Genomic DNA, 15,358 nt, shown 5'->3' with positions numbered 1-15,358 from the left:
TGTGTAATATTTGTACATTCTCTCATTTAATAGCCACCTATTAGACATTATTATCTCCCTTTTAGAAATAAAGACTTAAGTTTAGAGAAATTAAGTGTCTTCTCATAGCTGCCCAGCTAGGAAGTGTCATTTCTAGAATTTATACCTGGATTTGGCTATATCCAAAATTTAGACTTGTAACAATTTCTCATCTCCAGGATGTCGCGTTTAAAACAAGACCCTTGGGAACTTAGTTTGAGGAAGCTTTGGATCAGTATCCAAGTTGATCAGATGGTATCAATATTCCAGAAACATAGGCTAGAGTCTGGGAAAAAGAAATCTCCATGGCAACTGATGCACCTGATGGTCCAGTTAATGATTTTACCCTTTGCTACTGACTCTCCCTTAAACACTGTATTGTCAGACTGCAAACTACTAAATACAATCACCAAAGGGATTTGTAAGCACTAATGTGCATCTTTATAGGTTCCCTACTGAAGTTCTACCACAAAATTTATAGAAGACGCATTATCTTGTACATAGAATAGGTTTTTCAGAGTGGCTCCAGTAAAAGTGAAGGTCAGCTACATCCATCTATAGGCTGCCATAAGAAAATAACGCTAGAATTAAAGAGCGTGAGGGGGAAAATCAGTAATTGAAAAATATAGCTCAGTTTCTGGCTTAAGAAAAACTCATTCAAGGCTACAAAACGTTTGGATTTCTTCATAACAATATACAAGATGTACAAGAAGTAGAAAGAAAAGGAGTAATGTTCGCCATGCTAAGGAGCCCCTTCTTCCAGTTTCAAGGCCAGTAGTGTGGCATCTTCATATAATTCTGACCCTCTGCTTCTGCTGTTACATTTCCTCCTTCTCTCCTTTCTCTGAACTTCCTGCCCAACTGTTCCCTTCAGTGATTACACTGGCTCACCCAGAGAATCCAGGTCGGTTTGTGGGATTCGGATGTGGACGTCCTTGGGGGAACATCATTCAGCCCACCATAGTAAGGACGTGTAAAAAGAATGATGGAGGCTTGACAAAATGCCACAGAACCCACCTTGAATGGGTGCTCACTGGACCAAAGTGAGACAGTTTTAACATCAAAATATACAGTGATATTCAATAGGTTGTAACCTATTACTAATACTGGATCCCATGAGTCCATACAGAATAAATAAGTATACAGAAAAAAACGGAAAATCTTTTTTATGGTAGAGTAGCAACAAATAAGAAGGAATAATGGAAACTGAAAAGTCACCATCTGACAATCATCATAGCGGTAGCTGATTCAGGTGGGAATTAGCAACGAATGCTAAGGCTGATGGGTACAGCCTTAACAAGGAACAGGATATTGGCATAGTCTCAGAGGATGTCCCCATAAAATATTTGTCAATTATAAAGGGAAAAAACGGTGACTCTGCAGTGAAGAAAGCTGACAGACACAAAACTGACTGCAAATAAAGGTCACCACCAAGTGCCTTCTGACCAATGCAATAAGAAGAGCATAGAATTGTTTCTAAACTATTCTTGCCAGGGGTTCTTGGCTTGAATCTGGACATGCGGAAACATCAGATGGGCCTACTTTAAAGGAGCGCTAACACAAGGAAAGGCCTTACTCTTTAACACGGTGAAGGTCACGAAAGACAGGGAAAGCTTGGGTACCTAACTACCCTAGGTTAAAGAAAACTAAAGAGACATGAAAAGAAATACTTCACGACCGTGATCCTGGTTTGGATCCTGAACCAGAAAAGAAAAAGGAGACAAGAAATTGCCAGGAAAGTTGGTGAAATCTGAATGAGTTCTGTGGATTGCAAGGTCATGTTGTATCAATGTTAGTTTCCTGACTGGGATAACTGCATTCTGGAGAGGAGAACAGAAGGAAAATCAAGTGCAGAACAACACACAATACTGAGTATTTACATGCATAAAACTATTTTTATATGTACATATAAATAGGAGAGTGTCCTTCTTTGGGGAAATACACACTAGAGAACTTAGAAGTGATAAATCTGCAACTTTCTCTCAAATGGTTTGGAAAAATAAAGACCATGGCTGAGGGAAAGAGAAAAGCAAATGTGAAAAAATGTTAACAACTGGGGAATTTGGGTGAAGTTTACTGGGTGTTCTTTGGGCTATTCTTGCAATTCTTCTGCAAATACAAATGTATTTCTAAATTATATATATTTATTCGCCTTTCATATCTATATATCTATATATATCTATATATCTATATATACTGTACTCATGTTTGGAGCATTTCATATAATCTAAAGTTTGGCATTCAGAAATTAAGGTGAACTTAGATTATATGAAATGCTCCAAACATGAAGGAGTACAGTTTCTTTGTAGGTGTTTTATTTTTTAAAAGTATAAAATGTCTGAATACATTATCACAACAAATGCAAACAAAATATCAAAGTGAAAGTCCCCCTTGAATAAAACAGATCATCCTTTATCAGTCTTAGTAACATTGTAATGTTTAGGTATATCCTAGATCTTTTTCAGTGCAGTTACAGCTATTTATACATACACACAGAAATAACTTTATGCATCAACATAACTGATAACCTTGTTCTGCAAGTCAGGTATTTTGGTCCCACTTAAGAACGTCTTGGAGGTCTTGCCAGATCAGCACACCTGCTCTATAATTTTTTTTCTGTTGCGTGTATCAGAATTCATGTTATCATTCTGCTACCACAGGACATTTAGGCTGTTTCTTTTTTCATTTTTTTTAACAAATACTAACAATGCTGAATATAAATCCTTGTCATCCTTCACTGTGCGTATACGAGAGTATTTCTGTCAGATAAGGAGAAGGTGCTATGTGTTTTAAAATGTTAACTTAGCCTATAAAATAAATGGACCAAGTTATATTCTCAAAAAGAGTACGAGTACCTCTTTACAAATACTCCCACCAACAATGAATAGTATCAATCTCTCTATATCCCTAACCCCCCAAAACAAAAACCCACATACAAAAGCTTTTGCAGAATGTGCATAACACAGTATTGTTTTATTTTACATTTCTAGATTACAACCGTGGTTAGGCATCTTTTCCTATATACAGTAACCATTGTATTTTTCCTTCAATAAAATGCCTAATCACAGTCTTCTGTGGAAGTTTGTGGAAGTTCTTTATGCACTATAGATGCTAATCCTTTGTTTACTATATACATGGAAATTTTCCTCCTAGACACTTTTTATTTTTTTTTTCTTTTAAAGATTTATTCATTTGAAAGAGAGAGAGAGAGAGAGAGACCCCACACTAACCGTGGAGCCTAATGCTGGGCTTGATCCTACGACCCTGAGATCACGACCTGAGCTAAAACCAAGAGTCAGACACTTAAACCACTGTGCCACCCAGCATCCCCCCCCCCAAACTCTTTATATTGATTATCCGGACATTCAAAAGGGGTATACAGGAGAGCGTTTCCTGGTTCATATTCATGCATTTTAGACTATTTCTTAGCTCCATCTTTAATAATGTGTATCTGGTATTTTCTGATTTCTTGTTTCTTAAAAATTATTTTAATTTTTTTTATTATTATGTTCAATTAGCCAACATATATTATTGAGGGCATGTGTGGTGATGAGCACTTGGTGTTATATGCAACTAATGAATCGTTGAACACTACATCAAAAACTAATGATGTCCTAGACACTTTTTAAATTTGGCTTGTAGGTCCTTTGTCATACAGTTTCACTTACAAACGTAGTTAAATTTACAATATTTAGGGGCGCCTGGGTGGCTCAGTCGTTAAGCATCTGCCTTCGGCTCAGGGCATGATGCCAGAGTTCTGGGATCAAGCCCCTCATCGGGCTCCCTGCTCCACTGGGAGCCTGCTTCTTCCTCTCCCACTCCCCCTGCTTGTGTTCGCTCTCTCGCTGGCTGTCTCTCTCTGTCAAATAAATAGATAAAATCTTAAAAAATAAAAATTTACGATATTTACCTTTGAGGCTGTATTAGTTCCCTAAGACTGTTTTAACGAAATGCTACAACCTGAATGCTTTAAAACAACAAAAATTGATTCTCTCACAGTTCTGGAGGCTAAAGTCTGACATCAAGGTGTTGGCAGGACCATGCTCTCTCTGGATGTTCCAAATGAAGACCCTTCATTCCTGTCAATCCTTGGCATTCTTGCTTTGAAACTGCATCACTCCGATCTTTGCCTCCATCATCAAAGTCATTCTCCCTCAGTGTCAGTTTGTATCCAAATTTCCCTCTTACAAGGATATCAGTCATTGGATTAGGGCCCACCCTAATCCAGTATAACCTTATTTTAACTTGATTACATCTTTAAAGACCCTACTTCCAAATAAGATCCCCTTCATGGTTACACACAGGGGTACAGCTTTAACATATCTTTTCTTTGGAGGGTGCACATAATTCAACTTCTAACAGAGACTTTATTAAAGATTTTTACATTCACGTTCATAAGAGATATTGGCCTATAATTTTCTGTTCTTGTAATATCTTTGCCAAATTTTGGTATCAACATTTTTCTTTCTAAAATAAGTTATAAGTGTTCTCCTTTTTTTAAAATTTTTGATTATGTTATGTTAGTCACTACACAGTACACATCCTTAGTTTCTGATGTAGTGTTCCATGATTCATTGTTTGCATGTAACACCCAGTCCTCCATGCAATATGTGCCCTTGCCCTCCTTAATACCCATCACCAGCCTATCCCATTTCCCCACCACCCTCCCCTCTGAAGCCCTCAGTTTGTTTCCCAGAGTCCATACTCTCTCATGGTTCATTGCCCCTTCTGTTTACCCCCCCCTTCATTCTCTCCTTCCTTCTCCTACCGATCTCCCTGCTATTTCTTATGTTCCATAAACGAGTGAAACCATATGATAATTGTCTTCCTCTGCTTTACTTATTTCACTTAGCATAATCCCCTTCAGTCCCGTCCATGTTGCTGCAAATGTTGGGTAATCGTTCTTTCTGATAGCTGGGTAATATTCCATTGTATATATGGACCACATCTTCTTTACCCAGTCATCTGTTGAAGGGCATCCGGCTCCTTCCACAATTAGCTGTTGTGGACAATGCTGCTATGAACATTGGGGTGCATATGGCCCTTCTCTTCACTACGTCCGTATCTTTCCCTCCTCCTTTGTTTTCAAAAGGAATATTAATTGACAGAATTCACTGTGGAAGTCATCTAGGTTAGGATCTTGTTTTATGAGAAAGGTTTGAATTAAAAATTCACTTTCTTTGACAATATAAGGCATTATTTTCCCTCATTTGAAATTATTGCTCCTAAGTATCCAGAATCACTAATAAGAAGTTAGATGTTTATCTAATCCTAGTACTATCACAGGTAATGTTTTTTTTCTCCTCAGAAGGTTCTTCTCTGGAAATTTAAAGGACTTTTCACTTTAACCTTGGTGTTTTATAATAATTGAAAAATGGTGAGTAAGTGTGGATCTATTTTCATTCATCCTGTTTAGCACTCATATAATTATATGGGCCCATATAATTCTCGGACTCTTGTTTTCTACTTTTTATAGCTTCTTCCTTTATTTTGAGTTTTTTTCATTTCCTTCTATTCTCCTCTTCAACTGTAAGACTGGAATAGAACTTCTAGACCTAGAATTCATTTCCCCTAACTTTTCTTACATGTATTCTTTGTCTTTTTGCTCTGTAACCTAGAACAATTGTTTAGCTCTCTCTTTTAGATGAAAACATTGCTCTCTGATACTCAGGCTATCTCTGGAGTTCTTCATTTTCTGGATGTTAATGGATTCTTTTTCTGGTAATCTGTTCTTATTTCTAGGATCCTACAACCTCGCTTTTTTTTTTTTTTTTTTTAAGATTTATTTATTTGAGAGAGAGAGAAAGAGAGTGGAGGGACAGAGGGAGACAATCCCCAAGTAGATTTCCCACTGAGTGCAAAGCCAGTCCTGGGGCTTGATTGGTCCTATGACAAATGAGATCATGACCCGAGCTGAAATCAAGAGTTGGACACTTCACTGACTGAGCCACCCTCAGTCATCTTTTGACAATATTACTTATATATTTTTAAAAATCTATTTTACTCTTTTCTATTAATTTTTGTCTTCTCTGACGTTAATTGTTCTTCCTCTTCCTCTATCTCTTCTCCTTTTTGAGTGCCTATAATAGTTTCGATGGCTTTTTAACAAATTATAAACTTGGTGTTAAGCTTAAATCAAAAGAAATTTACTCTTACAGTTCAGGAGCCCAGACGTCTGAAATTAGTATCACTGGGTTGAAATCAAGGTTTTGGCAGGGCCATCCTCCCTGCAGGTGCTCTAGGGGAGAATCCATTCCTTGCCTCTTCCAGCTGCTGGTGGCTACCAGCATTCCTTAGCATGTGACCACATCACTCCATTCTCTGCTTCTGTGGTAACATTGTTTTCTCTTCTGTGTTAGATTTCCCCTTGCTTCTTTCTTATAAGGACACTTGTGATTTAGAACCCACCTGGCTAATTCAGGCTAATCGCACCATTGCAAAATCCTTAATCACGTCTGCAAAGATCCTTTTTTCCACATAAAATAACATGTACAGATTCTAGGGATTAGGACTTGATATCTTTGAGGACCATTTTCATAGTGTTTCTTTTCTTAAACTGTTCAACAATTATTTTTTGTTGGGTATTCATCTGTCTTCAACTACCCTACATTCTTATCTCAGCCTACTGCAGTGATCATTCAGAGCAGGGGAAGTGCAAGTATTTAATTTTCTGGGCAACAGGAGGGACTTTCTTCTCAATTTCAGCAAAATATGGAACTCTGTCTTGCTTCTTTGCTTCCAGTATTTCTATTTACTGTTCCTACTTGAGAGCAGACACCCGTTGGCTGTAATTTGCTGCAATTGGGGTAAGACTGTATAGGGTTAACCCACCTTGTTAGATCATCAATGATACCCAAAGACAGGGCATCAGAGTCACCTAAGACTCCCCACATTTTTTTTAGTATCTGCTGACTCTAACTTGGAATATCCAGAAACTGCACCTACCTTTTTTAATAGTCTCTGAGTTTAGTTTGACTTCTTCCTTCAATCTGATCCCAAATGCCTTTTGTCTTTTAGGGTTCCTTATAACTTCTGGGCCACAAATAGAACTCTTCTTAGTTTCCAAAATTTTTACAGTTTTTTTAAAAACATCATTTGTGGGGGTACCCGGGTGGTTCAGTTGGTTGAGTGTCTGACTCTTGGTTTCGGCTCAGGTCATGATCTCAGGATCGTGGGATTGAGCCCCACATGGGGTTCCACACTCAGAAGCAGAGTATGCCTGAAATTTCCTCTCTCCCTCTCCCTCCGGCCCTCCCCCCACTCCTGTGCACTTGCTCTCTCTTTCAAATAAATAAAATTTTTTTAAAAAAATCATTTTTGGATTTCTTTTTCCCCAAGGGATTTGAGGAATACTCAGAAAGCTAGCTAGAGTGTGTATGCCATATGCACTCTTGGTTCAAAGTCCAGTCAACCTTTAAATCACATCTCTTGCCTTTTAATCACACAACTGCCATATTATCCTCATTTGTGCCTACTAAATTGTATGGCTGACTCTTTCCTAAAGGGCTCATGCTTAAAAAATATTTTAATAAGCAAGTAGAGCATACAAACTTCCAAAAACTGACATTATCCTCATCTTCCAAAGTAACAGTATTATATAGTATAGATACAAACACATATATATATAGTATATATGTAGAAAATTATTGCATATATATAGTAATGGGACAGAAAAATTACACTGGATTGTGACACGTCTAAGACAGTATTCTAAAGAACTGCTCCTAAGATGAAAAGAATGTTCTACTTTTTCCCAACACTGGTTAAGTCTATCTGAACAAAATAATGTTCAAGTAGTTGTGCTGTACCAAAGAACAAAAAGATGAAAGGTTTCTTACAGAGCTAAGTGCTTTAAGAAAAAACAAAAACTGCTGTGTACAAGTCTATTTTTAGAATTAAGAAAACAGCATAAATTTAAGATTGGATCATTCTTAGGTTAACTACCACCACATGTGGCAGATGTTTGCTCTTAAATAGATGCCAACGGAATATATAGGGAGTAATTCAAATTTAACATTTATAATTAAACTTGAACCTCATTCCAGATCTTCTCAAGTGAACAATTATAAACTAAATAAATTTTGTTCATTTAGAGACATAAGTGGTGAAGTAACTGACATCCTAAGGATATTAAAGAGTTAATAAAGTTTCAGATGAACACTAAAAGCACCAGCACAATCGTTAGTACACTTGAGCTCTATTCCTGTTATTCCATTTGCTGGGGTGTCCCTGCGTCCCAGTTTCATTATGCACAACATGAAATGGTTGCATCAGATATCTCTAAGGGATTTTTCCCTTAGTCTTCTTCGTGCAATGGTACAGACAGAAAATGGTAACATGAACACCTACCTGGAAAGCTTCCTTAAGTCTGGAAGTTGGTTTAGGTAATATGCTGCCCAGAGAGCTGTGAGATCAATGTGTCAGCACACCTGTACCCCATCTGTGGCATTCAATTTTGTCTTGGCCCACAGACTGGGGAGCTGTTGACCTTGCTACTCAAATTGTGGTCTGCAGTAGTGCTGGCACTCCTGGGAGCTTGTTAAAAATGTAGAATCTTGGGCTCCACCCAGAGCTACTAAATCAGAATCTGTAGTTTAAAGATCCCTACGTAATTCATGTACACATTAAAGCTTAAGGAGCACTACTCAAAGAAAATTTCAGCTCTGAAGTTCAATGAACATAAGAATCTGTTTTACAGAATACATTCTACAGTGTATTTCATAATCTTATTAAATTCCATATTATCGTTAGAATAAAATGAAAAACATATTTTTACACAAATTTCTGAAACTTTTGAAATAGACAAATGTTTACTTCCTAATTAGGAAAAGGGAAATATATTTACCTGCTTGTATACCTGTCGTAAGTACATGATCTCCTCCACAGTTCCCAAAGATATCAGCCTAAACACTTTCACATCCCTGCACTGCCCAATCCTATATGCTCTGTAAAAAGATGAAAAACAAAACAAAAATCAAATGAAACAACTTTGGGTTCAGGAGGTAGCTTTAGGATAGAAAAATGGAATGTTACTAAAATTTTAATTTAAAAAGAAACATACGCACAGTTTACTGTATGTTAATTATATAAACCTCAATGAAACGGTTGAAAATGGCGGAGGGGAACGGTTAATCAACCGGCAAGCCTGTGGAAGGGCAGATCTGCAGCCCTAGTGTCACAGAAATTTCTGTCTGACTGAACCCCTCAGTGGACTAGCACCCCAGCTATTTTGACATGGACCACAGTGCTAATTAAAACAATAACCTGTTTTACCACACTGGTTAACTACAGGTCTAGGCCTGGGAGCTTCTCTCAAGTGAAGTCTTTATTGGATGTTCTGAATGAAGTCACCATTCGGTGTTTGTTTGTTTTTTTTTTAAGATTTTATTTATTTATTTGACAGAGAGAGAGCATGAGCAGGGAGAGGGAAAGGGGACAGGCAGAGGGAGAAGCAGATTCCCCACTGAGTAGGGAACCAGACGTGGAGCTTGATCCCAGGACCCTGGGATCATGACCTGAACCGAAGGCAGATGCTTAACCTACTGAGACACCCAGGCGCCCCAAAAGTCACTTGTTTCTAAGTATTTGTTACAGTCACGGGCTAGGCGGTGGGGGTCGGGAGCAAGGCCATACCACCTCAGGCTTGAAACTGTTAAAATCTGAGGCAAATTTAATTTTGACCTTGTAAAGTCACTCTATTGTTGTATCTGGTTCTCTCTCTGCCTCCTTCACCCATTGCTCCTCACAGAGAAGGGCTTTACTAGAGGGTACCCTGGGTCCCCGAAAATCTTGCACCCACAGAGGGGAGCGGGGGACCCTGTGGCACAGCACGGCCAGGGTGAGTTACCGCATTCTTACTTCCATCTTGCAGCCTAGATACACAGGGACTCACAATCCCTTTGTCTCCTGCAGTGGAATGGAGAATACATACTCTTTAACCTTTACAGACAAAAACCTTACAACATGTTATTTTGTTTTTTTTTTTTTTTAAAGATTTTATTTTATTTTATTCGACAGAGAGAGAGACAGCCAGCGAGAGAGGGAACACAAGCAGGGGGAGCGGGAGAGGAAGAAGCAGGCTCATAGAGGAGGAGCCTGACGTGGGGCTCGAACCCGGAACGCCGGGATCACGCCCTGAGCCGAAGGCAGACGCTTTAACCGCTGTGCCACCCAGGCGCCCCTAATTTTATTTTTTTAAAGATTTTATTTATTTATTTGACAGAGACAACCAGCGAGAGAGGGAACACAAGCAGGGGCAGTGGGAGAGGAAGAAGCAGGCTCATAGCAGAGGAGCCTGATGTGGGGCTCGATCCCAGAACGCCGGGATCACGCCCTGAGCCGAAGGCAGACGCTTTAACCGCTGTGCCACCCAGGCGCCCCTACAACATGTTATTTTGGACCTATGCTTCATCAATTTCCAGGTCCATTAAGAAGCAATATGTTAAGTTATGGTCTTTTTACGAGGAAAACAAGGCTTGAGGAACTGTTAAACAGGATGCAGGTCTATATCTTCATTTCTCTCCTTGATTCCTCCTGCCAGAGTCAACTGAAGGGCAGGGAGGGAAAGAGAAATGCTGTTCATTTAGTTTTATTGGCAACTAACTTAAACTGAGTACCAAAACACAGTACCCTGAGATAAATAAGATATTAGGTCTTAATGGCCCAGATGAAAAAGAACAAAATTAAAATAAATGCTGTTAAGATTAAAAAAAAAAAAACAGAGATTTTTCTGTGGCTTTCATTTGATTACTTTCCGTTAGAGCTGTCAGTGGCGAGAGACTGGTTAACAGTGTGGGCTCTGCAAGTCAGGGTACGTGAATTCAGATCCTGAAGTCATTGGCTTCAGCATTGAACTTGAGCAAATTACTTCTATTTGTTGTGACTCACCTTCCTCACATGTAAAATGGGTATGATAATAGTGCCTATTCCATAAAAGTTTTGGTATCAGGGTAATGCTGGCCTCATAGAATAAGTTAGGAAGTGTTCCTCTCTCTTCAAGGTTTTGTAAGAGCTTCAGAAGGATTGGGTATTAATTCTTCTTTAAATGCGTGGTAGAATCCACTGGTGAAGCCATCTGGTCCTGGGTTTTTGTTTGTTGGCATTTTGATGACTGATTCAATCTTTTTATTAGTTGTAAGATTTATTCATATTTTCGACTTCTTCGTGACTCAGTCTTGGTAAGTTATATTTCTTGGAATTTGTCCATTTCATCTACAACATCCGATTTGTTGGTGTACAACTGTTTATAGTATTCTTACAATCCTTTCTATTTCTGTAAAATCAAAGTTATGTCCCCTTTTTCCTTCAGATTTTAGTTATTTCAGTCTTCTTTTTTTCTTAGTCAATCTAGCTAATGGTTTGTCAAGTTTGTTGATCATTTTGAAAAAAAAAACTCTTGGTTTTATTAAATTTTTTTCTATTGTTTTTAGTCTCTCATTTATCTCTGTTCCAATCTTTATTAACTTCCTTTTGCTAGCTTTGGGTGTTCATTCTTCTTTTTCTAGTTCCTTAAGGTATAGGTCTGAGTGTTGATTTCAGACCTTTCTTTTCCTTTAATGTGTTTACTGCTATAAACTTCTCTTTGTACTTTCATTCATCTCATAAGTTTTAATACATTGTGTTTTCATTTTTCCCAAGATATTTTCTTTTTTTTTTTTTAAAGATTTTATTTATTCATTTGACAGAGAGAGAGACAGCCAGCGAGAGAGGGAACACAAGCAGGGGGAGTGGGAGAGGAAGAAGCAGGCTCCTAGCAGAGGAGCCCGACGCGGGGCTCGGTTCCAGAACTTCAGGATCACGTCCTGAGCAGAAGGAAGACGCTTAATGACTGAGCCACCCAGGCGCCCCTCCCAAGATATTTTCTAATTTCTCTTGTGATTTCTTTTATAACCCACTGGTTGTCTAAGAGTGTATTGTTTAATTTTTTTAAAAATTTGTTTATTTGAGAGAGAGAGAGAGAGAGAGAGAACGAGTGCCAGCGGGGGAGGGGCAAAGGGAGGGGTAGAGAGAGAATCCCAAGTAGGCTCTACACCCAGTGTGGAGCAGACTTGGTGCTCCATCTCACAACCCCAAGATCATGATCTCAGCCAAAATCAAGAGTCAAGACATCTAACCGACTGAACCACCCAGGCGCTCCATTTAATTTCAACATATCTGTGGATTTTCCAGTGTTTTTTCTGCTGCTTTCTAATTTCATTCTATGTGTTTAGAAAAGAAACTCTAAGATTTCAATCTTTTAAAATTTATTAACATGTTTTATAACCTAACATATGGCCTATCATGGAGAATATTCCATGTGTACTTGAGAAAAATATGTATTATGCTGTTGTTGGAAGGAGAGTACTGTATATGTTTGATAGGTCCAATTGTCTATAGGGCTGTTCAAGTCTTCCTTTCCTTCTTGATCTCCTGACTGGATGTCCTATCCATTATTGAAAATGGGGTACTGAAGTCTCCTACTACTATTGTTGAGCTATTTCCCCTCTCAATTCTGTCAATATTTGCTTTAATATTTTAGAGTTCATTTGTTTGGTACATTTATGTTTATAATTGTCATAGCTTCTGGATGAGTTAAATTAAGAACTATCACTGTATACTATCCTTTTTTTGTCTTTTACAAGAGTATTCAAAAGTTTATTTTGTCTGATATTAGAATAACCACCCTGCTCTCTTTTCGATACTATTGGAATGGAATATCTTTTTCCATCCTTTCACTTTCAACCTCTGCATGTCCTTAAACCCAAAGTGAATGTCTTATAGATAGCATATAGTTGGCATATGGCATATTGTTGTTTTTTAATCTATTCTGCTAATCTATATCTTCTGATTGGAGAGTTTAACCTGATTACATTTAAAGTAATTAATGAGGGGAGTCTGGGCGGCTCAGTTGGTTAAGAGTCTGCCTTCAGCTCAGGTCATGATCCCAGGGTCCTGGGATCGAGCCCTGCATTGGGTTCTCTGCTCAGCGGGGAGTGTGCTTCTCCCTCCCACTCTGCCTACTCATGCTCTCACTCTGTCAAATAAATAGATAAAAACTTCATTAAAAAATAATAAAGTAATTAATGATACAGAAGGACTTACTTTTGCTATTTTGTTTTCTGTATGCCTCATGGCTATTTTGCCCCTCATTTTCTCCATTACTGCCTTCCTTTGTGTTATGTGATTTTTTTAGTGACAAATTTTGATTCCTTTCTCATTTCCTTTTGTGTATATTCTACATATTTTCTTTGTGAAGATTATATATAACATCCAAAAGTTGTAACAATTTATCTTAAACTGATACCAATTTAACTTCAATTGCATTAAAAAACCCTCCTTTACAGCTCTGCCCCCCACTTTTATGTTAATGATGTCACAAATTAAATCTTTACATGTTATGTATTAACAGATTTATAATTATTTTTATGCATTTGTCTTTTATTTCTTTTTTAAAGATTTTATTTTTAAGTAATCTCTACACCCAACGTGGGGCTTCATCTCACAACCCCAGATTCTCATTTTCTTTGTCTTTAACTTTCTACAACTTGATAATGTGTCTCAGTGTGAGTCTCTTTGGGTTTATCCTACCTGGAGTTTGTTAAGCTTCTTGTATTTGTATATTCATGTCTTTCCCCAAATTTGGGACGTTATTATTTCAGTCATTATTTCATTAAATAGCTTTGTCCTTTTCTCTCTCTTCTTTTGGATTCCTATAATGTGTTTATCAGTCTATTTAATATGTCCCATAAATTCCTTAAGCTGTGTTCATTTTCCTTTGTTGGTTTTTGTTATTGTTGTTGTTGTTTTGGGGTTTTTAAAATTTTTTTTACTCCTCAGATCTGTCTTCAAGTTTGCTGATCCTTTGTTCTGTTTGAGTATGATGAGTCTTTCTTTTATATTTATATATATATTTATATATGTATATATATGTATATATATTTATATTTCCTATCTCTTTGCTGATATTCTAATTTTTTTTATATATTGTTTCCCTGATGTCCTTTAGGTCTTGTCCATAGTTTCCATCTAGCTGTTAAGGTTAGGACAGTTGTTTTAAACTCTTTGTCTAGTAAGTCCTATACCTGTGTTTCTTCAGGGATGGTTTCTGGAGAGTTTGTTCCTCTGAATGAACTATGTTTTCCTCTTTCTTTAAATGTCTTGTGGGTTTTTTTTTTTTCGTTTTTGTTTGTTTTGTTGTAAAAAGTTGGCCATTTGATAAAATAGCCACTTCAGTCTTTGCAAACTAGTATGGAAAAGTCATTAATTAGCAGGGTATATCTTGAGTCTTGGGAGCCGCTCAGGGTAAGAATTAAAATCTACTTTGGTCATTTCTGGTTATGTATCCTGCCTGGGTCTATGTGTATATGTGTGCTTTTAAATGTTTTAATTTCCCAGATCCTCATTTCAGTGTCTTCTTGGGGGCCTTAGACATATTCTATTATATCCGCCACTGTAATATGTCCCAGGTATAGAATCCCCCTGCAGCTTTAATGCACCATGGGGCCTATCACCGCTTTCAACAGCTTCTGCCAGTCTGAGATCCAAGCTATGCCACCATTCCTCCTCTAAGCATTGTCAGGTAAAATAGAAACCATTCCCTCTGGCAGTTTGCAGACAGGTAAGAAAGTTGCAAAGGATGATATTTTCTGTAGGCTTTTCATAAATGGTTTTTATAAAATTGAGGAATGTACCCTCTATCCCTACACTCTGAAGTGTTTTAATCAAGAAGGATGCTGTATTTTTGTCAAATGCCTTTTCTGCATCTATTGAGAGGATCATATGGTTCTTGACTCTTTTCTTGTTGATATGATCTATCACACCAATCGATTTGCGAATGTTGAACCACCCTTGCATCCCAGGGATGAATCCCACTTGGTCATGATGGATAATCCTTTTAAGGTACTGTTGGATCCTCTTAGCTAGGATCTTGTTGAGAATTTTGGCATCCATATTCATCGGGGATATCAGTCTGTAATTCTTTTTGATGGGGTCTTTGTCTCGCTTGGGGATCAAGGTAATACTGGCCTCATAGAATGAGTTTGGTAATTTTCCTTCTGTTTCTATTTTTTTGAAACAGCTTCAGGAGAATAGGTATTATTTCTTCTTTGAATGTTTGGTAGAATTCCCCGGGGAATCTGTCAGGCCCTGGACTCTTGTTTTTCGGGAGGTTTTTGATCACTGCTTCAATCTCTTCATAATTAATTGGTCTGTAAAAAAAATCAATTTCTTCCTGTTTCAGTCTTGGTAGTTTATAGGTTTCCAGGAAGGTATCCATTTCTTCCAGGTTGCTAAATTTATTGGCATAAAGCTGTTGATAAAAGTTTCTAATGATCCTTCCTATTTCATTGGTGTTGATTGAGAT

At 37.8% G+C, this 15,358-nt stretch overlaps 1 protein-coding gene across 2 annotated transcripts in view; it reads right to left on the bottom strand.

Moving 5' to 3' along the window:
• Window positions 1-15,358, bottom strand: part of ERCC6L2 (ERCC excision repair 6 like 2) — a 149,634-nt gene that overhangs the window by 44,969 nt on the left and 89,307 nt on the right. For both annotated transcript variants that reach the window (XM_087858836.1, XM_045780841.2), the window contains exon 13: window positions 8,864-8,963. In XM_087858836.1, the coding sequence (XP_087714962.1) occupies window positions 8,864-8,963 (100 nt within the window). The remainder of the gene's footprint in view (window positions 1-8,863; window positions 8,964-15,358) is intronic.

Source organism: Ursus americanus, chromosome 34, assembly GCF_024610735.1.
Source record: "Ursus americanus isolate L20-20 chromosome 34, mUrsAme1.1.p, whole genome shotgun sequence".
Lineage (NCBI taxonomy): Eukaryota > Metazoa > Chordata > Mammalia > Carnivora > Ursidae > Ursus > Ursus americanus.
The sequence above is the reverse complement of the archived record's forward strand: the minus strand, read 5'-3'. Positions and strand labels throughout refer to the sequence as shown.